The 25,344-nt window shown below is 59.6% G+C and overlaps 1 protein-coding gene across 3 annotated transcripts; it reads left to right on the top strand.

Annotated features, from left to right (window-relative positions):
• Nucleotides 1–451: 451 nt before the first annotated feature.
• Nucleotides 452–25,344, top strand: LOC116781445 (class II histocompatibility antigen, B-L beta chain-like). 3 transcript variants are annotated; one of them, XM_032677117.1, is made up of 5 exons: nt 452–586; nt 846–1,115; nt 1,680–1,918; nt 2,261–2,367; nt 25,032–25,344. In XM_032677117.1, the coding sequence occupies exons 1-5, from the start codon at nt 502–504 to the stop codon at nt 25,183–25,185; spliced, it is 855 nt and encodes a 284-aa protein (XP_032533008.1). In that variant the 5' UTR covers nt 452–501; the 3' UTR covers nt 25,186–25,344. The 3 variants fall into 3 exon arrangements, with proteins under 3 accessions (XP_032533008.1, XP_032533009.1, XP_032533010.1); XM_032677118.1 differs by having other exon boundaries at nt 1,680–1,961; nt 25,032–25,105; XM_032677119.1 differs by lacking the exon at nt 25,032–25,344 and adding an exon at nt 2,477–2,579 and having other exon boundaries at nt 1,680–1,961.

Raw genomic sequence — 25,344 nt, forward strand, 5'->3', positions numbered from 1 at the left:
GCGGCTTTGGGGGAAAATGGAAAGGCTGAGAAGGGATTTAGAGGGTCCTTAGAGGGATGAGGGGGCCCAGCCTGGACCCCTCAATCCATCCCCGTGTTAATTTTGGGGGGGTCGTGTGTCCCCCTGTACCTGCTTTTGTTCTGACACCAGCCGACTGCTCCGGGTGTTCCCAGTAAAGCTTCCCAATTCTCTGCACTCCCTGGTTGGGCATTTTTGGTGGGCCCTCAGCTCCCCCCTCCCCCGCAGCCTACGGACCCCCCCGAACCCCCCAGCCCCGGGGCTGCCGCGGGGGCCCCCAACGGCCCTCAGCCAATCCCAAAGCGCCCACGCCGCCCGCGCCCAATCCCAGCGCGCCGCGCTGATGACTCATCAGTCGCCGGGAAGACGCGACGCAAAACCGTTCCCGGACTTTACCCTCAGAAGGTCAAAGAGCGTCCAAAACAAACCAAAACGGCGCCGCCCGGCTGGTTTGGGGCTGTCAGCAGCTGTCCGGCGCTGGGCATGGAGCGTGTGCGGGGAGCTGGGGCCGTGCTGGCGGTCCTGGTGCTGCTGGGAGCCCCCCCGGCTGCGGGCGAGGAGCTGTCGGGTGAGCGGGGGGGGCGGGAATGGGGCGGCAGCGGAAACGGGGTGAAAAGAGGGGAGAAAAAAAGGGGGTGTGGGGGGCCCAAAAGTGAGTGCGAGGGAGGGTGGATTTCCCCTACCCAAGAGCTGGCGCTGGGGCGTCCGTGGGGCAGAGGGGATGGGAAAGGGGGGTCCGCGGTGACCCCCTGAGCTCCCACCCTTTTGGGGCTGGGGTCTGCTGGGAGAGGATGGGGCACCCCCTGACCCGTGTCCTGCACACACAGGGGTGTTCCAGTTTCTAGGAAAAACCGAGTGTTACTTCATTAACGGCACCGAGCAGGTGAGGTTAGTGGACAGGTACATCTACAACCGGAAGCAGTTCGTGCACTTCGACAGCGATGTGGGGGTCTATGTAGGGGACACCCCTTTTGGGGAGATCCTGGCCAAGCAGTGGAACAGCGACCAGGAGTATCTGGAGTATGCACGGTCTGCAGTGGACAGGCACTGCCGGTACAACTACGAGTTGTCCACCCCGTTCCTGGTGAACCGCAGAGGTGAGCGTGGGGCGGAGCGGGTCCCCTCGGGCCCTGCCCCGGGAATGACCCTGGAGCCCCTCAAACCCTACCTGGGAATCACATCAGACTCCTCAGCTCTCCCTGTGCCCGTACCCGTGGCCTTTTGTTCCCTCCCAGTCCATCCCAGCCCATCCCAGTCTCTCCCAGTGCCCCCCGCGTCTCCACCCCGCTGGGGCCACCGAGCTCACGCCCCTCAGCCAATCCCAGCGCGTCTCTCTGATGACGCTCCAGTTGCCAGGCAGACCCAAAGCAAAGAGTTCCCTCACCACGACTCAGCCTCCCAGTCCTTCCCGGTTATTCCCAGTCCAACCCAGTCATTCTTAGTCCATCCCAGACAATCTCATTCGACTCCCAGACCCTCTCACTTCACTCCCAGATCACCCAACTCTCTTCCCAGTGCCCCCCCAGCCAATCCCCTTCTACCCCAGTCTATTCCCAGACCCTCCAAACTGCCATCCCAATCCGTACCAATGTCATCCAAGTCCTCTGCCCTCTCTCCCAGTGCCCCCCATCACATCCCAGTGTCTCCCCCGTCCCTCCCAGTGCCCCCCAGCGTGTCCATCTCGCTGGTGCCGTCGAGCTCCCAGCCCGGCCCCGGCCGCCTGCTCTGCTCCGTGATGGATTTCTACCCTACGCCGGTGCAGGTGAGGTGGTTCCAGGATGGGCAGGAGCTGCCGGAGCACGTGGTGGCCACCGACGTGGTCCCCAACGGGGACTGGAGCTACCAGGTGCTGGTGCTGCTGGAAATCCCCCCCCGGCGCGGGGTCACCTACAGCTGCCAGGTGGAGCATGTCAGCCTGGAGCACCCCCTCAGCCGGCACTGGGGTACGGCCCGGCCCCCCCAGCCCCGGGGGCACACTGGCAGGGGGGCCGGGGGGGAAAGGGGGCAACTGGGGGACACTGGGAGGGAGTTTGGTGGGTGCTGGGGGTGATGGGAGGGGGTTGGAGGGTCCTAAAGGGTCTGGGAGGGGCTGGGTGGGATCCCTGCAGGGGCTGGGAAGGGACTGGCAGGAGGTTGGAGGGACCCCCGGGTGGACTGGGGGAGAGCGGGCCGGACTCTGTGGGGTGCCGGGGGGTGCGTGGGAGGAGGTTTTGGGGGTGCTGAACCCCCCGGCTCCCCCCAGAGATGCCACCGGACACCGTCCGCAGCAAGATCCTGGTGGGGGTCGGGGGCTTCGTCTTGGGCTTGGTCTTCCTGGCGCTGGGGCTCGGCTTCTACCTGCGGGAGAAGGTAAAGGGGGGTCCCCAAAGGGGGGGCGTGTCCCCCCCTTGCTTTCCCACAGCCTCTGGGCCCCCCCTGTCCCCCCACCCCGCTCTCACCCCCTTTTCTCTCCCCACAGAGCTCCTGAGCCGCTGGCGGCCGCAGCCCCTCCCCGTGGCCTCGGGCCCAGCCGGGACCCCCCAAACCCTGCCCTGATTTGGGGGGGGTCACCTGTCCCCCCCTTCCCTGCTTTTGTTCTCACCCCACCCAGCTTTTCCCAGTGTTCCCAGTAAAGCTTCTCAGTGCTCTGCAGTCCTGGTTGTTGGGGAGAAGGGGCTGGGGGTGACTTAGGAGGAAACTACGGGGGGAGCAGAGTTTGAGGGGGGCAGAACCGGCCCCAGGATGGATCAGGAATGGGGAACCCCCTGAGTCCTCCACATGTCACCCTGTTCATGGAGGGGGTTGTGGGGGCATCTGCATCCCAACAGGGCACCCAGTGCACCCCAAGAGGTGCCAGGACCCACGTAAACCCCATAAAAGAGGTGCTGGGAATCCCAAATTCAATGGGAGGGGAGTGGTACCCCCCAAAAGTGGATGGGGGCGAGACGGGACTGAGGAGTGGGGAATGATGGGAAAGGGGTGGGAGAGGTCAGAAAGGTGGGGAAAAGGAGGATGTGGGACATCAGCCCCTCTTTCCTCCTCTTTTCCCCCCTTTCCCACCATCCCCCCGCTCACCCCACAGCTCCTCGCCCGCAGCCGGGGGGGCTCCCAGCACCACCAGTCCCACCAGCACGGCCCCAGCTCCCCGCACACAGTGAAGCTTCCCAGTTCTCTGCACTCCTGGTGACTGTGGAGAAGTGGAGGGGCTTCAAAAATCCTGGCAACAGAAGGGTTTGGACACTCCCTGACCCCGAAATATCACAAAAGACGGATGTGGACACTCCGAGACTGCAGAAATCCTGGGAACAGGGGGGTTTGGATATTCTCAGACCTTAAAAATCCTGGGAACAGGGGGGTTTGGACACTCTCAGAACTACAAAATCCTGGAGAAAGGTGGTTTAGGCACATGCGGTGTATCAGGGAGGGAAAAGGTCCGAGAGATACTGGAAGGTGAAAAACTAGACACTGTTGCTACTTAAGAAAGTAACTATTTATTATGAAAGGTGGCTAACAGTGAAAAAATAGGCACTCGAGAAAGGGATTAGGGAGGAGAAAAGTGAACAAAAAGAACCTAAAAGGAAGGCACAACACCCTACTCACCCAGGTGTCACTAATAAGAGAGTCTTACCCACTCTAACCAGTAATGAAGCCTCTCTGCAGCAGCTGCGTGTTCCGAAGGGGGGGCAGGCTCCCACTCCAGCAGGTGTCCCTGCTAAAAGCAACTTTATCCTTCGTGTAGAGCCAACCCCCAGCACGGAAAACGTGTCTGCTTTTATACAGTTCATTGAGCACACCTGCCAGGGGAGGTGTGGCCAGCACCGCCCCGTCAGGGGTTCCCAATCCCACCCCCTTGGTTATGTCAGTGCCCCCCTTCTGCACATGGGTGAGAACTTTGGAAATCCCCCCACGCAGGCACAGTGAGTCCTGGGATCTTTCCCAATTGAGTCTGGGGGCGAGCCTTCCTCACCTCATCATCACTTTCTCCTCCAAATGCCCTTGACGAGCCATTGACCAATCACAGGAGACCAATTAAAACAGTTTATACAGAAGTTCTCCCTCCAAGGATAAATTTAGTGTTTTATCAGTGAACTTGGCAGGAAGAACTATAAACTACTGCAGGTGGCTGGGGCCAAATACAGACCAAAAATATCATCACAACTCCATCCCAGTACAAGGGCTCTGAGCCAGAGAGGGGATGAGAGCTGGGTACAGGTTTGGGAATTGCCAGGAGGGGAAAGGGAGGTCTAAGAACAAGTCCCTCAGGAGAGGGAAGCAGAGAGGCTGAGTTTTGACCCAAGCACAAAGATGTGCAGGGCAGAGCAGAGAATATGCCCACAGAAGATTCTTGTGGGTCCATCTTTGCAGTTCTGACAGGCACAACTTGTCATGACCAATCCTCTCCATTCTGGAATGGACCCTGGCAACCAAAGAACCAACAGCCCACACCATAGTGCAGACCAACCCATGTGCTTTGGGCCCTTTTGTTGTCCTCTCCATTCTGGCCTATCCTCTCCATTCCGCAATAGCCTCCGGAAACCAAAGAACCAATCCCCCACCAGGTGACAGTTCAACCCCATCCGTGTGCCAAGGGCTCCTTTGTGGTGTCACAGCCTATCCTCTCCATTCCGCAATGGGCCCTGGCAACCAAAGAACCAACGCCCTACAACCCCAAAGTGAAGCCCCACCTTTGTGCCATGGGCCCTCTTGGGATGTCACGGCCTATCCCCTCCATTCCAGAATGGCTGCTGGAAACCAAAACACCAATGTCTCACAGCCCCCAGTGCAGCCCAACCCCTGTGCCATGGGCCCCATTGTGATGTCACGACCTGTCCTCTCCATTCCGGAATAGCCCCTGGCAACCAAAGAACCAACCCCCCACAAGGTCAGAATGCAGCCCCACCCGTGTGCCATGGGCCCCTTTGGGATGTCACAGCCTGTCCTCTCCATTCTGGAATAGCCCCTGGCAACCAAAGAACCAACCCCTCACACCCCCACAGTGCAGCCCCACCCGTCTGCCACGGGACTCTTGGGGATGTCCCGGCCTTTCCCCCAGCAAAGAAAGCCTGCAACCTTCGGGTTTCACATGCCCCAGGGGGGCCACCCTGGGCACTGCATGGGCAGCAAGAGCTTTCTGTCCTGGCCCTTTTTGTCTGGCAGGAATCTTCAGCTCTGTTCGCTTTGGCCAGTCAGACTGGCAATTTCAGCGCAGGGCTCCTGCAAGCCAAGGACAGCCCTGCCCTCCAGCAAAGAAACCCCTTACCCTCAGGCTCTTCTTCTGTTCCTTAAAACACAACCTGCAGGGGAGCTTTCTGGGATCTCTTCTCTTGGCAATTGGCAAGATAGACCCGCTCCCATGTTTAACACCTCAGGCAAAACCACCCTTTGAACACCTTTGCCAACCCTCCCCAACCTTTCCCAAAGCCCAGAGTTTACAGGCGTCCCGTAATTCTGGCCCAATCTCACCCAAGCCCACAAACCAGGACAGAAACCTCTCAGCCGCACGCTGCCTCCTTCCCATTGCTGTGCCTTCTGTGCAGGCCAAAGGCCTCCAAATCAAGGACCCAAAATTCACGGCCTGTTCTTTTTCCCACAAGAGAAGGCGTGCTGAACTCTCCAGACCAGGGAATTGGAAGATCTCCCCCAAACTCCTTTGCTACACGCTGCAGGGCCAACGATTCCTCTGCTCTGCCCTGTCGGCGCTGCTTTGTCTCATCTGGGTCCCCAGAAACTGTCAGCCAAAGCCGGGCAATAAAATCTCGCAGCAGTTGGTTGGCTTCCAGAGGTGACCCTACTTCATTCAGCACTGAAGGGACACAACAATTGCTCTCTAACACCTGGACATCAGTTCTCAAAACTTGTAACTCTTTTGACATTCGAGCAGACAAAAGAATTCCTGTCCATTGGCTTACCAGTTCTCGGCAGGAATTCTTCTTCTCTCTTCCATTGGCTCTTGATTTCTCACTTGGCATGAGACTTAGTCCACAATTGTTGTCCTTTTCTTGTCTTTTCCCTAGATAGGGAGAGCCTCAGGAACTGTCTGTTAGTTTTGTCTTCGTCTCTGGTTTCTCTCAGGGTCTTTGTGGTTTAGAAATTCTGCCTTCTTGGTGTCCAGGTCTCCAAAAGAGATTTCTCTGGCAGGTCTCCGACCATTGAAATACGGCAGGCCTTCAACTTTGACTTTGTTTTTCTAACAAATGGCCATGGCCCAGAACTTGTCCATCACCCATTGGCTATTGCCCCCATTCAATCTCCTGCCAGCAGTTTCTCCCCACTGCTGGCTGGGCTCCTTTGTCAAGCACTAGAACTTGTTGGGGAACGGGCCCAGTCCTGTTGCCTATTTTTGGTGGGGATGTGCAGGAGGGCATTGAGTCTTCCATGAGCAAAGTGGCAGAGGACCCCAAGCTGGCTTGCAGTGTGGATGTGCTGGAGGGTAGGAAGGCTGTGCAGAGGGACCTGGACAGGCTGGAGCTCTGGGCCGAGCCCGTGGGCATGAGGTTCAAGAGTGCCTTTGGGGCCTTTGGGGCCTCTGGCCACAATAACCCCCTGCAGCTCCAGGCTGGGGGCAGAGGAGCTGCAAAAGGGTCCCCGTGGGAGAGGCCCTGGGGGTGCTGGTGGACAGAGGCTGAACCTAAGCCAGCGGGTGCCCGGGTGGGCAAGAAGGCCAAGGGCAGGCTGGCCTGGATCAGAAAGAGTGTGGCAGCAGGAGCAGGGCAGGGATGCTTCTGCTGGACTGGGCACTGGTGAGGCCACAGCTGGAGTGCTGTGTCCAGCTCTGGGCCCCTCAATTGAGGGAGAAGCTTGAGGGGCTGCAGTGGGTGGAGAGCAGGGCAATGGAGCTGGGCAAGGGTCTGCAGTGCATGTGCTGTGAGGAGCAGCTGAGGGAGCTGGGCTTCTCCAACCTGGAGAAGAGGAGGCTCGGGGCTGACCTTCTCCCTGTCCACAACTTCCTGACAGGAGGCTGGAGCCAGGTGGGGGTCAGCCCCTTCTGCGAGGCAACAGGCCATAGGACAAGAGGACACGAGGACCTGCCTGTCAGGGGCTGTTTGTCAGGGACAGGAGCAGGACTTTTTGGAGAGAAAGAGGGATTAGGTATTGAAATGGACTGCGCAGGGAGGTGGTGGAGTCACCGTCCCTGGAGGTGTTTAAGCAAAGACTGGCCATGGCCCTGAGTGCCGTGCTCTGCTTGACGTGCTGGGGATGGGGCGTAGGCTGGACGCCGGTTGATCTCCCAAGTGTCTGCCAAGCTCAGGGACTCTGGGCTTCTGTGGCAGCCCAGCCTTTGGGGACAGCGTGCTGGTGGCTCAGAGGCTGCGTCCTTGCCTTGCCTTGCCCATCTCCTGGCTGCCAGGCAAGGGCCTTGTGACATCACAGCCTCTGTGGAACAGCGCGGGGGCTGAAAAGTGTCAGCGCTGCGTCCCCGTGCCCAGAGCCTGGGCAGAAGTCGGCTGGCAGGGACGGGCAGAGACTGTGCAGAGGTGTCAGCTCGTCCCGCAGCAGCACCATGCCCAGCCAGGGCATCTCCTGGCTCCTCAGGCTCTCGGTGCTCCTGCTCTTGCCTGGCCCACTGGAGCCTTGCAGCCGTGCCACAGGTGCCATTGGTGAGAAGCGGGCTTTTCCTTGGATGGCCCCTTGGCAGAAAAGGCAGGAGAGGCTGGAGAGAGGGGAAGGAGGGGGGTCAGGCCGCTGGGATGGTGCCGGCGGGCCGTGAGCCCGAAACCAGCAAGGCCTTGGGCCCAGACGGTGTCAGGCAGGGACTGAGAGTCCCCAGGGAGGAGGAAAGCTGGGCAGGCCCCAAGGCTGCTGGGCCTCTTCCTTGGCAGCCCTTTGGCCAAGGCCCCCAGGCAGAGGTGGGGCTCAGCCCCTGCCCAGCAATGGGGCACAGGCTGAGCCCCAGGGACACCAGAGCCAGAGCCTGAGCTCTTCTTCCTGCACCATCTGCCTGGGGCAGCCCAGCCAGGCCTGAGTCTCTCCAGGAGAGGCCAAGCCCAGCCAGAGAGGGCTCAGCCCTCTGAGGCTGCACTCACTGCAAAGGGAACAAAACATGGGCCCAGAGGACATCCTGCCCCCAAATGGAGAACAGGGAATGTCAAGAATAAAAAGTCATCCCCCTCCATTGTTTAAGAAATGTTTAGACCTCTTTCCTAAAAGCCTCCAGGACTCGGTCAGCCAATTTTCTCTGGGACAAGGCTTTGCAGGGGCTGCTTGGGAAAGGGAAGCCCTGGGGCCCCAGGGCAGATGGGTGGGGCTGCACTCTGCAGGGGTCAGCCTTTGGCTCTTGGCTTCCAGGGGCCCCCAGGAGTCAGTGAGCCGGGCTGGGGCCGAGGGGCAGGACTGGCTGGGATTGCCTGTGGGGCCTGGCCCAGCAAATGGAAGTGTCCCCATGGGGGCAGCTGGCAAGGGCCCAAGAAGGAAGTGCTGCCCCAGCGCAGGCTGTGGCAGTGGAGAGTGTGCAGGGGGGAGGAGGCTGGGCCAGAGCAGGGCTGGGCAAGAAGGGCCAAGCCGCGGGTGGGTTCTCCCCCGGCCCCCAGGGCCCAGCCCCTGATGGGAGGGCCTCGGGCAGGGCCTGGGGCGACTGCAGGAACCTGCGAGGCAGCCCAAGGGCCGTGCTTTTGGCAGGGGGGTTGCCAGGCCCAGCTCTCGGCAAGAGAAGTTGAGGGCTCGGAGCCAGAGAGGGGATGAGAGCCAGGTCCAGGCTTGGCAATTGCCAGGAGGGCTTTTAAAAGGAGCGTAGGGGAAAGGGATGTCTAAGAACAAGTCCCTTAGGAGAGGGAAGCAGAGAGGCTGTGTTTTGCCCCCACCACTAGGGTGTGCAGGGCAGAGCAGAGAATATGCCCACAGAAGATTCTTGTGCGTCCCTCTGTGCAGTTCTGACAGGCACTTCTTGTCACAGCCTGTCCTCTCCATTCCAGAATAGGCCCTGGCAACCAAAGAGCCAACAGCCCACACCATAGTGCAGACCAACCCATGTGCTTTGGGCCCTTTTGTTGTCCTCTCCATTCTGGCCTATCCTCTCCATTCCGCAATAGCCTCCGGAAACCAAAGAACCAATCCCCCACCAGGTGACAGTTCAACCCCATCCGTGTGCCAAGGGCTCCTTTGTGGGGTCACAGCCTATCCCCAGAACCCTGGGGGGTCAGATGCAGCCCGTGGGAAGCCCGTGCTGGAGCAGAGTCCCTGCAGCTGCTGCGGCCCCAGAGAGCTCCAAGGGTCTCACTCAGCACTGCTGGTTATGGGGCCACACAGAGGGGCTTTAGGCAGAATATCCCAGTCATAACCAGCATGATCCCTGTTAGCCCCAGCCTCTCCCAGCTTCCCCCAGTGAGTCCCACTCATTCCCAGTTTATCCCAATACTTCCAGCATGAACCTAGTTGCTCACAGCCACTTCCAATCATCCCCAGTATGGTCCCAGTTCCCCCCCACATGATCCCAGTTGCTCCCAGTGTGGTCCCAGTCACCCCCACTATGGTTACAGACACTCCCAGTAGAGCCCAGTAGAGCCCACAGCAGGCTCATAGTCATTCCCAGGCACATCCAGTTGTCCCAGTGAGGTTCCAGTTTCTGCCAGTAGGATCCCAGTCACTCCCAGTATATCCAAGTATGTCCCATGTGGCCTCCAGCATGCTCCCAGTTGCTCCCAGTAGGCCCTCGGTGTGGTCCCAGTATGTTCCCAGTATGATCCCTGTTGCCCCAGTTCTGGCCCTGGAAGGTCCCAGTGTGCTCAGATCCTGCTCCCAGGGGGTCCTGCTGGGTCCTGGTCCTGGTGATCCCAGTGTCCCAGTCCTTCCCAGTCTGTCCCAGTCCATCCCAGTCCGTCCCAGTCCCTTCCCAGCAGCCGCCGCCGTTTCCCGGGTCCTGCCTCCCCCGCCCCCCCAAGATGCTGACGGGGGTCCCGGCTCCGTCTTTGGCTTCGTCTCCCTGGGCTGGGGCTCGGCCTCCGCCCACGGGAGGAGCTGAGGGGGGTCCCCGGGGGTCGTGTGTCCCCCCCGGAGCGTGTGTGCCCCCCCGGGACCCCCATCCCGCTGTCCCCCCCTTTTCTCTCCCCACGGAGCTCCTGCCCCAGCTCCCGCTCCCCCCTGGCAGGGGCTTTGGGAGCCCCCCTTTGCCTTGACGCCGGGCTCCCCTTGAATCCCCTTTCCCAGGCACTGAGAGCCCCCTGCATCTCCTTCCCCAGCTCCAGGACCCCCCTGCACCCCCGTATCCAGCTCCACAACCCCTGCAATCCCTTTCCCAGTCCCTGTATCCCCTTGTGCAGGGGGGGCTGCAGGGGTTTGGGGGGTCTCACCAGGGCTTTGCCCCAGGACACCCTGCCTCGGGCTCTGGGGGGTGACGGGTGCTCTCGAGCCCCCCCTTTTTTCCGCACCCCTTCCCCACCCCCATTCTGGATCTGCCATTCCAGAGCCGTGGGGGGGCCTCGCCGCAGCCCCCCCACTGTCCCCGCTGTCCCCTCGGGGCCCTGACGGCCGCCCTGGCGCTGTCCCTCGGGCTGCCCGGGGAGTTGCCCCCACGGGCTCTTGGGGCGGGGCTGGAGGGGTCCCGCTGCCCCTCTGCTGTGTTCCAGCACCTGAGGAACAGGGAGCAAACCCCCAGATCGGGTTTCCCGGCTGCAAAACTCGGTGGGGCTGCCCCACCAGGAGGAATTTGGGGCTCGGGGACAGGAACAAAACACAACATCAATTAAACCTTATTAAAAATTCAAGCATTGGGACAGGAGAAAAAAATCATCCTTTGGGGTCTTCCCTTTGCAAACACAGACAGAGGGTTCTCACCTGGGGAAGTACCAGCCCAGTACTAATTTTATTTACATTAGTGATGCCAATAACACCTGCTGGACATTGATGGGGGGGTTATATAGTTTTAGTAAGTATAGAAACACTTTGCAGTTGCCAGTGACTCAACAGCAGCATCCACAGGTATTTTAGTCTCTGTCAGTTGATCCTTGGTCTGGTTTTTTGACTTTTTTTCCTTATAAATATTCCACAAATCACTCCTATGGAACCAGTTTTGCTTTGCTGAGGAGAGCTGTGACTGCTGGGCCCTTGGGGGATTATGAGCTTTTTGTGTTTTTATTTGAGGAGCACAGGAGCATCCAGGCAAAGCCCCAGGAGGGAGCAGGACCTGCCCAGGCCCCGGGAGCTCGGGCTGTTGTCCCAGCTCAGCTCGTGGCAGGAGGAGCTGAGGGTGCCCCTGTCCCCTCTGTGCCCCCCAGGGGTGGCAGAAGCCCCTCAGGAGGCAGGTCCAGAGGCACCATCCCCTGTCCCGGGGGCTCCATGAGCTGCCCTGCACAGGGTGGGCACACGGGGGGTGGGCTCAGGTGGGTCTGAAGGGCCGTCCAGCACCTTGGGGGGTGACCTGGGGGGCTGGGACTGAAAACCCCTCGGAGCTGTGCAAGTCCTTGAGACAACAAGCTCCTGCTTTTTTAATGAACAACCTGAAAAACAACCCAAGTGGAATCCTATTTTTGTTCTCCAACTTTCAGAGAAAGTCACAGAACTGCATTAGGGCCAGGAAGGACAATTTCTGTGCCTAAAGCCCCTCTGTGTGGCCCCATAACCAGCAGTGCTGATGAGACCCTTGGAGCTCTCTGGGGCCGCAGCAGCTGCAGGGACTCTGCTCCAGCACGGGCTTCCCACGGGCTCACATCCTTCTTTGTGGGCATCCCCTGCTCCGCCGTGGGCTCCTCCTTGGGCTGCAGGGGAATCTCAGCTCCAGGCCTGGAGCACCTCCTGCCCCTCCTCCTGCACTGCCCTGGGGGTCTGCAGAGCTGTTCCTCTCCCCTATTCCCACTCTGCTCCTCTCTGCACCCAATTCCATCTGCACAAGGACATTTTCCTCCTTAAATATGTTCTCCCTGAGGCCCCAATACACTGCCCAGCTTGGATCACCTGGAATGTGGGTCACCAGGTCTGTGCCCAACATGGATCACCTGGAATGTTGGTCACCAGGTCTGTGCCCAACGGGGGTCTCTGTGGATCATCCAACGCGGGTCCTCCGATGGCTGATGGAGTTGGAACAGCGGCCGAAGCTCTTCCCGCAGTCGGGGCACTCAGAGGCCTTCCATTACTGGTGGGTCCGTTGGTGGTAGGTCAAGGCAGAGCTCACGGTGAAGCTCCTCTCACACTCGTCACACTTGTAGGGCCTCTCCCCGGTGTGGATGCGACGGTGGATGACGAGGTGGGAGTTGCGTTTGAAGCCCTTCCCGCAGTCGCTGCAGCGGAAGGGCCTCTCCCCCGTGTGTGTCTGTTCATGCATGAGGAGATGGGAGCTGATCCTAAACCTCTTCCCACACTTGGGGCACTTGTAGGGCCGTTCCTCACTGTGGATCTTCTGGTGCTGGAGCAGGCCAGAGCTCCGGCTGAAGCTCTTCCCACATTCCAAACACTTGTAGGGCCGTTCCCTGGAGTGCAGGCCCAGGTGGGTGTGGAGGCTGCCTCTCCGGTTGAAGCTCTTCCCACATTCCCCACACGTGTAAGGTTGTTCTCCAGTGTGGAGGATCTGGTGGCGGATCAGGCAGGACTTCTGGCTGAAGCTGTTCCCACATTTCCCACACGTGTAGGGCTTTTCCCCAGTGTGGATCACCTTGTGTCGGAGCAGGTGGGAGCTCTGATTGAAGCTCTTCCCACATTCCCCACACGTGTAGGGCCGTTCCCCACTGTGGATGTGCTGGTGCTTGAGAAGGTCAGTGCTCTTGCTGAAGCTCTTCCCACATTCCAAGCATCTGAAGGGCTTTTCCCTGCTGGGAGGCTGCTCAGGGACCACCACCTCGCAGCTCCCCCTCAAGCTCCGGCCGCCTTCCCGGCACACGCTGGCTCTTTCCTCCTCACAGCCCCCTGGGCTGGCTTTGGAGCCCCTCCTGCGGGGGCATCTCCGGCCCTTTTCCTCCCCGCTGCCTTCCTGCGCCGGGGAGCCCTTCAAAACGGCCTCTCCCACCAGGCTCTGACGGGGGGATTTGTCCTCCGCGCTCTCCGGCCTCACCTCGGGGCCTGGGGCAGGAAGCAACAAGGACACGCAGGGGATTTGCCTCCGGCCCACAGGGAAGCCCAAGGACATCTCCCCAACTCCGGCCCCGGCAGGACGGCCACAAAAGACCCACCCAAAGGGGCACTGACTTCCTCCTCACCTGCCTGGGGGGCCCAAGGCATCTTCCTCTTCCTCACAGCCTCCTCCTCCATCCGCCCAAGCTTTGGGAAGCAGAAATCCTGATGGGGGGGGGAAACAAGGGGTGAGTGCGTTGCCTTGGGTGTTTCTCCTGCCCAAGTCCAGCTCTAGGACTCACCGGGCATCTTGTGTCCATAAAAACTCCCAGAACACAAAGATTCAGCCCAAAAACCCCTCCCAGAATTCCCCCTCTCTGCTCTCTGGGGTTAGGGGGTCCCCCCTGTCTGGCCTGATGGCACTTCTGCCTGCATTGGGGGTCCCCCTTCTCCGCCCTGACGGGGGTCCCGCGGCTCCGGGGGGTTCCCACTCGCCGGGGTCCCCTTGAGTGTTGCCAGGGGGGTCCCAGGGCTCACTTCTCCCCACTCTGCCTCCCGGGGCCGGCCGGCCCTCCTCTCTCGGCTCCCAGCCTCGCAAACCTCTGGGCGCTCTCGGCTCCCACCCCGCCTCAAGGCCCCCCCTCCTCTCCACACTCCAAGGCCTTCCCCCTCTCCGGGACCCCCGCTTAAGGGGCCCGGCGCTCCCTCTCTGCTCCCCCCCCTCCAGCATTCCGGGGGTCCCCCAGCTCCGGGATCGCCCCTCTCCGCTCTCCCCACTCCGCGGCTACCGGGATTCCCCCCCGGCTCTCACGGGGGGCCCCCAAACCGCTGTCGCCCCCCCCGCCATTGCCGAGCCACCGCCAGCACCTTTGGGCTGCTCTTCTTTGCGCTCCCGCTCGGCTCCTCCCTCGCCTGGGCCGCCGCTTTGGCCGAATTTCCTCCTCCGGGAGCCGCCCCCTGCAGCCCTTCCCCCCCTGGACCAGACCCCTCGGGCCCCCCTTGGGCCCCCCTTGGCCCCCCCTTGCCCCCCCTTGCCCCCAAAGCCATGGCCTCCCGCCGCAGGAGCAGGGCTGCACCTGGGGCACGTCGCCATGGGGCAGCGCTGGGCTCTTGCCCGCTCCCGACCGCACTCGGACCCCGCCGCAGCCGCCACGACCGGGACACCAAGGGGGGGCCCGGCCGCAGACGACCCCCCCTCCCCCCTGCCCAAATTCCCCTCCCGGGGGGCGCTGGGGGCGAGGGGGGGGCGCCGCTGGGCTCCAGCTGGGGACCGCTGGGCGCTGCGGCTCTGCCTGCACACCGACGACTTGACCCCGCACACGGGGGGGCTCCCGGCACCCCCAGTGCCCACAAAGGTTTCCCCACAGTTGGGCTTTGGGGGCTCTGGGTGGGCTCTGAGCGGCTTGGGGGTCCTTGGGGGTCTGGGGGGCGGTGTCGGGGGGTCCCGGCCCCTTTTGGGGAGCGCTGGGTGCCGTGTTGGGGTGCAGGTGCCCCCCCAGAGCCCCCCCAGAACGGGGTGACACGGGGAGGGGTGACACGGGGATTGAAATTCCCGATCCATCCCGGGGCCGGTTCTGCCCCCCACCCAACCACGGTTCCCCCAATGGGGTCTCCACAAGCTCTCTCCCCCTGCCTCGAGTATGCAGGACTGGGGAGAACTGGGAAGCTTTTCTGGGAACACTGGGAGCAGCCGGCTGGGGTCAGAATAAAAGCAGGGCCAGGGGGGGACACAAACTCAGGGGGGACACCGGGATACACCGAGACCTGGACTGGACCCAGCGGGACCAGAACTGGGGCAACTGGGATCATACTGGGAGCAGCTGAACCCCTGCTGGGGTCATCCTGGGATCAGACTGGGATATTACAGGGAGCAACTGGGTCAGTCCCAGAGGCAACTTGGAGCAACTGGGATCACACTGGGAGGAACTGGGAGCAACTGGGACCATGCTGGGATTACAGTGGGAGAGCTTGGCCCATGCTGGGAGCAACTGGGGCCAGAGTGAGGTTGACTGGGGTCATACTGGGAGTGACTGGGAGCATTCTGAGAGCAGCTGGGACCATGTTGGGGCAACTGGGATATACTGGGAGCAAGTGGGATCATGCTGGAGGTGACTGGGATCATAGTGGGAGCATACTGGTAGCATACTGGGAGTGACTGGGAGCATGGTGAGGTCAACAGAGATCATACTGGGAATGACTGGAACCATAATAGGGGTGAATGGGAGCAACTGGAACCATACTGGGAGCAGCTGGGCCCCTGCTGAGCTCATACTGGGATCGCACCGGGACTGACAGGGATCATCCTGGGAGTGACTGCAATACTCCTGGGAGTATGTGAGAGGGACTGCAACCATACTGGGGATGACTGGGATCAAACTGGACTCGTACTGGAAATGTCTGCAAGTTCCTGGGGTCCTACTGGGTGTGACTGGACTCATAGTGGGATCATCCTGGGAGCAACTGGGACCATGCAGGGGCAAATGGCATCGTCCAGGCAGTGACTGAAAGTGCCTGGGGCCAGACTGGACTCAGACTGGGAGTCCCTGAGAGGGAAAGGAACCATCCTGGGGGGGACTGGGAGCAACTGGGACCACCTTGGGGACAACTGGATCCTATTGGGAGTGACTGGGATCCTAGTGGGAGTGCCTGGGAGTGACTGGGATCGTATTGGGAGTGACTGGGATCCTAGTGGGAGTGACCAGGACCATACAGGAACCATCCTGGGAGTGACTGTCAGTGACCAGGATCATACTGGGAGTGAGTGGAACTACCCAGAGGGGAACTGGGAGCCTGTGGGACCATGCTGGAAGCCAACTGGGGACATACTTGGAGCAACTGGGATCATCCTGGAAGAAACAGGGAGTGACTGGGAGTGACAGGGTGCATGCTGGAGGCAACTGGCATAGACTGGGAGTGACTGGGATGGTACTGATGGGAACTGGAAGCATCCTGGGGTAAGTGGAAGTAACTGGGTGTGACTGTGAGCATGCTGAGGGCAACTGGGATCTACTGGGAGTGTCTGCAGCCATCCTGGGGGTGACTGGGACCACACTGGGAATGATTTGGACCCTGCAGAGGGGAACTGGGATTGTACTTGGTTTGACTGGATCTGTGGTGGAGGCAACTGGGAGCAACTGGGATCACATGGGAGGAACTGGGAGCAACTGTGACCACACTGGGGATAACTGGGGTCATACTGGGAGTGACTAGGACCACACTGAGACTGACTGGGAGCATAATTGGTGTGACTGGGAGCATGCTGAGGTCGACTGGGAGAGACTGGGAGAGAGTGGCAGTGACAGGGATCATACTGGGAGGGACTGGAACTGTAGTGAGGTGACTGGGAGCAACTGGGACCATCCAGGGGTAACTTAGATTCTCCTAGGATAGAGTGGTATCGTACTGGGAGTGGCTGGGATCATACTGGGAGTTACTGGAACCAGAGAATTGGTTAATGGGAGTAACTGGAACCATGCTGGGGGCAACTGGGATCAGAGTGGGAGCGGCCGGGCCCCTGCTGGGCTCATACTGGGATCACACTGGGACTGACAGGGATCATCCTGGGAGTGACTGCAATACTCCTGGGAGTATGTGAGAGGGACTGCAACCATACTGGGGATGACTGGGATCAAACTGGATTCGTACTGGAAGTGTCTGGAAGTTCCTGGGATCATACTGGGGAGGACTGGACTCATAGTGGGATCATCCTGGGAACAACTGGGACCATGCAGGGGCAAATGGCATCGTCCAGGCAGTGACTGAAAGTGCCTGGGGCCAGACTGGACTCCGACTGGGAGTCCCTGAGAGGGAAAGGAACCATCCTGGGGGGGACTAGGAGCAACTGGGACCACCTTGGGGGCAACTGGGATCCTATTGGGAGTGACTGGAATCCTATTGGGAGTGCCTGGGAGTGACTGGGATCGTATTGGGAGTGACTGGGAGTGACTGGGATCCTAGTGGGAGTGACTGAGAGTGACTGGGATCCTAGTGGGAGTGACCAGGACCATACAGGAACCATCCTAGGAGTGACTGTCAGTGACCAGGATCATACTTGGAGTAAGTGGAACTACATAGTAGGGAATTGGGAGCCAGTGGGGCCATGCTCCAAGGAACCCCCAAACTCACTCAGAGCCCACCCAGGACCCCACCTAACCCTTTTTTTGGGGGGGACATTTATGGGCACTGGTGTTACTGGGAGCACCCCCGACTACAGGCGAGGAGCTCTCAGGTGAGAGAGGGTGTTGGGAAGGGGGGGTCAGTGAGTCAGAGGGGATGAAAGGGGTGGTGGGACCCCAAAGTGAGTGGGAGGAGAGTGGGACCCCCCAAAAGTGGAGGGGGAGCGAGACTGAGAATTGGGGGCTGATGGAAAAGGGGTGGGAGAGGTAAGAAAGGTGGGGGAAACGGGAAGGTGGAACCCCCAAAGTGAGCATGAGGGGGCTGGGGATTGGGAGATGATGGGTAAGGGATGGGAGAGGGGGGAAAAGTGGGGGTTGGGACCCCAAAAGTGATCCTGGGCGGGCTGGGAGTTGAGTGGAACCATGGAAAAACCCTTGTCAGAGAGAAAATTGGGTGACCGAGTCCTGGAGGCTTTTAGGAAAGAGATCTGAACATTTCTTGACTAATGGAGGGGGGTGACTTTTTTATTCTTGACCTTTCCAGTTCTCCATTTGGGGGCAGGATGTCCTCTGGGCCCATGTTTTGTTCCCTTTGCAGTGAGTGCAGCCTCAGAGGGCTGAGCCCTCTCTGGCTGGGCTTGGCCTCTCCTGGAGAGACTCAGGCCTGGCTGGGCTGCCCCAGGCAGATGGTGCAGGAAGAAGAGCTCAGGCTCTGGCTCTGGTGTCCCTGGGGCTCAGCCTGTGCCCCATTGCTGGGCAGGGGCTGAGCCCCACCTCTGCCTGGGGGCCTTGGCCAAAGGGCTGCCAAGGAAGAGGCCCAGCAGCCTTGGGGCCTGCCCAGCTTTCCTCCTCCCTGGGGACTCTCAGTCCCCGCCTGACACCGTCTGGGCCCAAGGCCTTGCTGCTTTCGGGCTCACGGCCCGCCGGCACCATCCCAGCGGCCTGACCCCCCTCCTTCCCCTCTCTCCAGCCTCTCCTGCCTTTTCTGCCAAGGGGCCATCCAAGGAAAAGCCCGCTTCTCACCAATGGCACCTGTGGCACGGCTGCAAGGCTCCAGTGGGCCAGGCAAGAGCAGGAGCACCGAGAGCCTGAGGAGCCAGGAGATGCCCTGGCTGGGCATGATGCTGCTGCGGGACGAGCTGACACCTCTGCACAGTCTCTGCCCGTCCCTGCCAGCCGACTTCTGCCCAGGCTCTGGGCACGGGGACGCAGCGCTGACACTTTTCAGCCCCCGCGCTGTTCCACAGAGGCTGTGATGTCACAAGGCCCTTGCCTGGCAGCCAGGAGATGGGCAAGGCAAGGCAAGGACGCAGCCTCTGAGCCACCAGCACGCTGTCCCCAAAGGCTGGGCTGCCACAGAAGCCCAGAGTCCCTGAGCTTGGCAGACACTTGGGAGATCAACCGGCGTCCAGCCTACGCCCCATCCCCAGCACGTCAAGCAGAGCACGGCACTCAGGGCCATGGCCAGTCTTTGCTTAAACACCTCCAGGGACGGTGACTCCACCACCTCCCTGCGCAGTCCATTTCAATACCTAATCCCTCTTTCTCTCCAAAAAGTCCTGCTCCTGTCCCTGACAAACAGCCCCTGACAGGCAGGTCCTCGTGTCCTCTTGTCCTATGGCCTGTTGCCTCGCAGAAGGGGCTGACCCCCACCTGGCTCCAGCCTCCTGTCAGGAAGTTGTGGACAGGGAGAAGGTCAGCCCCGAGCCTCCTCTTCTCCAGGTTGGAGAAGCCCAGCTCCCTCAGCTGCTCCTCACAGCACATGCACTGCAGACCCTTGCCCAGCTCCATTGCCCTGCTCTCCACCCACTGCAGCCCCTCAAGCTTCTCCCTCAATTGAGGGGCCCAGAGCTGGACACAGCACTCCAGCTGTGGCCTCACCAGTGCCCAGTCCAGCAGAAGCATCCCTGCCCTGCTCCTGCTGCCACACTCTTTCTGATCCAGGCCAGCCTGCCCTTGGCCTTCTTGCCCACCCGGGCACCCGCTGGCTCAGGTTCAGCCTCTGTCCACCAGCACCCCCAGGGCTCTCCCACAGGGACCCTTTTGCAGCTCCTCTGCCCCCAGCCTGGAGCTGCAGGGGGTTATTGTGGCCAGAGGCCCCAAAGGCCCCAAAGGCACTCTTGAACCTCATGCCCACAGGCTCGGCCCAGAGCTCCAGCCTGTCCAGGTCCCTCTGCACAGCCTTCCTACCCTCCAGCACATCCACACTGCAAGCCAGCTTGGGGTCCTCTGCCACTTTGCTCATGGAAGACTCAATGCCCTCCTGCACATCCCCACCAAAAATAGGCAACAGGACTGGGCCCGTTCCCCAACAAGTTCTAGTGCTTGACAAAGGAGCCCAGCCAGCAGTGGGGAGAAACTGCTGGCAGGAGATTGAATGGGGGCAATAGCCAATGGGGGATGGACAAGTTCTGGGCCATGGCCATTTGTTAGAAAAACAAAGTCAAAGTTGAAGGCCTGCCATATTTCAATGGTCAGAGACCTGGCAGAGAAATCTCTTTTGGAGACCTGGACACCAAGAAGGCAGAATTTCTAAACCACAAAGACCCTGAGAGAAACCAGAGACGAAGACAAAACTAACCCAGACAGTTCCTGAGGCTCTCCCTATCTAGGGAAAAGACAAGAAAAGGACAACAATTGTGGACTAAGTCTCATGCAAAGTGAGAAATCAAGAGCCAATGGAAGAGAGAAGAAGAATTCCTGCCGAGAACTGGTAAGCCAATGGACAGGAATTCTTTTGTCTGCTCAAATGTCAAAAGAGTTCCAAGTTTTGAGAACTGATGTCCAGGTGTTCGAGAGCAATTGTTGTGTCCCTTCAGTGCTGAATGAAGTAGGGTCACCTCTGGAAGCCAACCAACTGCTGCGAGATTTTATTGCCCGGCTTTGGCTGACAGTTTCTGGGGACCCAGATGAGACAAAGCAGCGCCGACAGGGCAGAGCAGAGGAATCGTTGGCCCTGCAGCGTGTAGCAAAGGAGTTTGGGGGAGATCTTCCAATTCCCTGGTCTGGAGAGTTCAGCACGCCTTCTCTTGTGGGAAAAAGAACAGGCCATGAATTTTGGGTCCTTGGTTTGAAGGCCTTTGGCCTGCACAGAAGGCACAGCAATGGGAAGGAGGCAGCGTGCGGCTGAGAGGTTTCTGTCCTGGTTTGTGGGCTTGGGTGAGATTGGGCCAGAATTACGGGACGCCTGTAAACTCTGGGCTTTGGGAAAGGTTGGGGAGGGTTGGCAAAGGTGTTCAAAGGGTGGTTTTGCCTGAGGTGTTAAACATGGGAGCGGGTCTATCTTGCCAATTGCCAAGAGAAGAGATCCCAGAAAACTCCCCTGCAGGTTGTGTTTTAAGGAACAGAAGAAGAGCCTGAGGGTAAGGGGTTTCTTTGCTGGAGGGCAGGGCTGTCCTTGGCTTGCAGGAGCCCTGCGCTGAAATTGCCAGTCTGACTGACCAAAGCGAACAGAGCTGAAGATTCCTGCCAGACAAAAAGGGCCAGGACAGAAAGCTCTTGCTGCCCATGCAGTGCCCAGGGTGGCCCCCCTGGGGCATGTGAAACCCAAAGGTTGCAGGCTTTCTTTGCTGGGGGAAAGGCCGGGACATCCCCAAGAGTCCCGTGGCAGACGGGTGGGGCTGCACTGTGGGGGTGTGAGGGGTTGGTTCTTTGGTTGCCAGGGGCTATTCCAGAATGGAGAGGACAGGCTGTGACATCCCAAAGGGGCCCATGGCACACGGGTGGGGCTGCATTCTGACCTTGTGGGGGGTTGGTTCTTTGGTTGCCAGGGGCTATTCCGGAATGGAGAGGACAGGTCGTGACATCACAATGGGGCCCATGGCACAGGGGTTGGGCTGCACTGGGGGCTGTGAGACATTGGTGTTTTGGTTTCCAGCAGCCATTCTGGAATGGAGGGGACAGGCTGTGACATCCCAAGAGGGCCCATGGCACAAAGGTGGGGCTTCACTTTGGGGTCAGATGGGTCTGAAGGGCCGTCCAGAACCTTGGGGGGTGACCTGGGGGTCTGGGACTGAAAACCCCTCGGAGCTGTGCAAGTCCTTGAGACAACACCTTCCCAGGGCACACAGAGCCAGCAGGAGCCAAGGCTGATTTGGGAAAACAAAGCCAGTCCTGGTGCTTTGAAGGCTCCAATCACCTCAAGCCGCTGAAGGGAAAAGGGGGTTTGACTTTCCTGGCAGGAAAGTGCCCCAAATCAGGCATTTGGCACTGCCCAGTTCCCGGCCTGAGCAGGAACTGGCTTGGTTTGCACAGACTGGGCTGCTGCGATGGAGCTGCTGCAGCGGAGAGCGGAGGGAGGCACCAGGAAAAGCAGCTCCTCTTTTGGGGAGGTTGTTTCAAAGCTGTGCTTGAGTTTAGTGTGTGTGGGCACTAAATCAGTTCCAAAAGCCACGGGGGAGTGTTACAGCCCACCCTGCCAGGCTGGAGGAACCTTTGTTTGATTCTTGTATCCCTTGGAGTGAATTAAAGTGAACCAATCCTGGATGATCCGTGTTTGCAGAGAGAGAGAGAGAGAGAGAGCATTTATTTTAAAGCAGTTGGGTTGCAAAGGAAACCAGGTGTGGAACCCTTTGGGTTGTGATCCAGGCCACCCAAAGAAATGTGGGGGGTTTCTGTCCCCTCCTGGGGCCTCCTGGGGCCTCCCCTGGGTGTGTTTGGGGCCACTTTGGCAGGGGCCGGAGGGGCTGGTTTGTTCCAGGTCTTTGTGGCCTGGGCAGGGGGTGCTTGGAGGGCAGCCCTGCTCAGAGGCCTTGTTGGGGCAGTGCTGGGTGTGGGCACCCCCCAGGGGCCTCTGCCATGGCCTGGCCCAGGGCAGAGAAATCTCCAGGCCCCAGAGCCCAGAGAGGCGCCCCAGGGCCTCCCCAGTGCCAGAGCCTGGGGGCTCCGGCCTCCTCCCCTCAGCCCGACCCTCCATGGCCTGGCAGCAGCTCCTTGGCACAGCCTGGCCCAGCCCAAATGCTGCCAGTCCCCTCCAACAGGCCAGTTCCTGCCGGGGAGGAGCAGGGAAGGAAGGGCAAAGGGCTTGGCAAGCTGTGGGGCTGGGGGGTGCCCATCCCGTACTGGAAGGGGGCACGGGGGGGATGCAGCCCCAAAACTCCTTGGGTGCCGCTGACAGCACTGGGATCCCCCCAACTGAGCCTGGAGCCCCCCACGGGCCTGGGGCTGTGCTGGGAGCTGGGGAAGGGACCCTGTGGGGTGCTCTTTGTGCCCCTTCCATGGGCTTTGTCCCCACATTTCAGCCTCAGGCCCATCAAGGACAAAAAGGTGCCCATGGGGGTCACCGGGCTCATCACAGGGCTGCTCCTCACCGTCACTGCCCTGGGGGGAGTGGCTGAGGCTGGAGGAGCCACCCCAGAGCCTCCTCCTGCACAAACCCCCTGCGAGGAGTCACCTGCACACATATGGTAAAGTTTAATTAACATTATCATATTAGATCAATATTTGGTGTAACAAGAATAATAGATAGGATTGTATTTCCAACCTGCTTTTAACCAGCAGCAAAGCACAAGGAGGGAAGGACGGGATCTGCTTGGAATTTGTAGGGGGCTCGTTAATTTTGGGGGGGTTCTGGCAACTTTTTTGGGGTGTTTCTGGCAGCTTTTTGGGTCTCAGCACTGCTCCCATCCCACCTCAGAGGAGGGAGAAGAGCAGAGTTGGTGAACCAGGAAACACAGACCTGGTTGGGTTTGGCTACAAAACTCCCCCTTGGCTGCTTTGGCCTTTCTAGAGGCGACTTTGCAGCAGATCCCTGTGGATTTGTGCTCCTGGGAATGCTCAAACACCGCAGGAAACATCTGCCATGGCACCGAGGGTTCTTGGGCCAAAAGGAGGCTTTTAAGGAAGAAATCTCTTTTCCATGCTTCCAGCATGATCCCAGTTGCTCACAGCCACTCCCAGTGTGCTCCTAGTCAGTCCCACTATGATCCCAGTCACCTCCAGCGTGATCCCACTTGCTCCCAGTATATCCCAGTTGCACCAACATGGTCCCAACTGCCCTCAGAATGCTCCCAGTCACTCCCAGTATGACCCCAGCCACCCTCACTGTGGGTCCAGTTGTCCCCAGCATGGGGCCAAGCTGTTCCCAGTTGCCTCCAGCAGAGATCCAGTCAATCCAAGTATGGTCCCAATCTTCCCTCATCATGGTCCCAAGCCAATCCCAGTTGCCCCCTTTTACATCCAGTCACTCCCAGTTGCCCCCCGTATGGTCCAAGTCACCCCCAGTGTGGTCCCAGTCACCCCCAGGATGGTTGCAGACTCTCCCAGTATATCCCAGTTGCCCTCAGCATGCTCACAGTCATACCCAGTTACTTCCACTTGCCCCAGGATGCTTCCAGTTCCCATCAGTACAATCCCAGTCACTCCCAGTCTATACCAGTTGCCTCCAGAATGCACCCTGTCACTCCCACTTGCTTCCAGCATGATCCCAGTTGCTCCCAGTTCCCCTCTATGTAGTTCCAGTTAGTCCCAGTATGGTCCCGGTCACTGACAGTCACTCCCGGGATGGTTCCAGTATGGTCCTGGTTACTCCCACAGTGATCCCAGTCACTCCCAGTAGGATCCCAGTTGCCCCCAGCCTGGTTCCAGTTGCTCCCAGTATGATCCCAGTATGAGTCCAGTCACGCCTGGTGTGATCCCAGGAACTTCCAGACACTCCCAGTACGAATCCAGTTTGATCCCAATCATCCCCAGTATGGCTGCAGTCCCTCTCACATACTCCCAGTATTATTGAAGTCACTCCCAGTAAGACCCCAGCAGGAACCCAGTAGGGGCCCTGCTGCTCCCAGTATGATCCCAGTTGCCTCCAGTGTGGTCCCAGTTGCTCCCATTCACCCCTACTGTGCTTCCAGTCACTCCCAGAATGATTCCTGTCACTCCCAGCCACTCCCAGTATATCCCAGTTGTCTCCAGCATGCTCCCAGTCATTACCAGTATGATCCCAGTCTCTCCTAGAACAATCCAAGTCACCCCCAGCATGGTTCCAGTTGCTCCTAGTTGCCCCACTGTAGTTCCAGTCCCTCCCAGTATGACTCCAGTATGATCCCAGTGACACCCTAGATAGTGGCATTCACACCCAGTATGAACCCAGACATGCCCTGGCACTCCCAGTATAAAGCCATTGGCCCCCAGCAGGGTTCCACTTGCTCCCAGTCACCCCACTATGACTCCAGTAGCTCCCAGTATGACCCCTGGCACTGCCAGTCTCTCCCAGTATATCCCAGTCGACCTCAGCACGCTCCCAGTCACTCCCAGTACACTCCCAGTCAGTCCCAGTATGATCCCAGTCACTCCTGGTCTCTCCCAGTATATCCCAGTTGCTGCCACTGTGGTCCCACTCACTCCCAGTTGCTCCCAGTAGCTTCCAGCATGATCCCAGTTGTTCACAGCCACTCCCAGTCACTCCCAGTTTGGTCCTAGTCACTCCCACTATGATCCCAGTCAGTTTCAGTATGATCCCACTTGCTCCCAGTATATCCCAGTTGTGCCAGCATGGTCCCAACTGCCCTCAGAATGCTCCCAGTCACTCCCAGTATAACCTCAGTCACCCTGACTGTGGCCCCAGCGGCTCCCAGCATGGGCCAAGCTGCTCCCACTGTGATCCCAGTATGATTCCAGTATTCCACAGCATGGTACCAGTTGCCTCTAGGATTGACCCAGTTGCCCCCTGTAAGATCCCAGCATGAGCCCAGCAGGGGCCCAGCTGCTCCCAGGATGATCCCAGTTGCCCCCAGCGTGGTTCCAGTTGCTCCCATTCACCCCTATTATGGTTCCACTCACTCCCAGACACTCCCAGTATATCCCAGTTGCCCCCAACATGCTCCCAGTTGCTCCCAGTATGATCCCTGTTGCCCCAGTTCTGGTCCCGCTGGCTCCAGTCCAGGTCTCGGTGTATCCCGGTGTCCCCCCTGTCCCCCCACCCCGCTCTCACCCCCTTTTCTCTCCCCACAGAGCTCCTGAGCCGCCGGCGGCCGCAGCCCCTCCCCGTGGCCTCGGGCCCAGCCGGGACCCCCCAAACCCTGCCCTGATTTTGGGGGCTTTGGGAGGGCACCTGCCCTTCAACACGGCACCCAGAACACCCCAAAAGGTGCTGGGACACCCCTAAAACACCCACAGCTCCTCAAGGACCCCCCAAACCAACTCAAATCCCACCCAGGACCCCACCTAACCCCATTGTTGGGGGGACTTTTATGGGCTCTGGTGTTACTGGGAGCCCCCCCGGCTTTGGGAGAGGAGCTCTGGGGTGAGTGGGGGATGGGAAGAG

This window comes from Chiroxiphia lanceolata, assembly GCF_009829145.1.
Source record: "Chiroxiphia lanceolata isolate bChiLan1 chromosome W unlocalized genomic scaffold, bChiLan1.pri scaffold_46_arrow_ctg1, whole genome shotgun sequence".
In the NCBI taxonomy this organism is placed as follows: Eukaryota; Metazoa; Chordata; class Aves; order Passeriformes; family Pipridae; genus Chiroxiphia; species Chiroxiphia lanceolata.

Coding starts and splice junctions, on each gene's coding strand:
- LOC116781445 (XM_032677117.1), top strand. CDS start 502: ATGGAGCGTGTGCGGGGAGCTGGGGCCGTGCTGGCGGTCCTGGTGCTG. Junction 1,116..1,679: donor GTTCCTGGTGAACCGCAGAG/GTGAGCGTGGGG, acceptor CGTCCCTCCCAG/TGCCCCCCAGCGTGTCCATC. Junction 1,919..2,260: donor GGGTCACCTACAGCTGCCAG/GTGGAGCATGTC, acceptor GGCTCCCCCCAG/AGATGCCACCGGACACCGTC.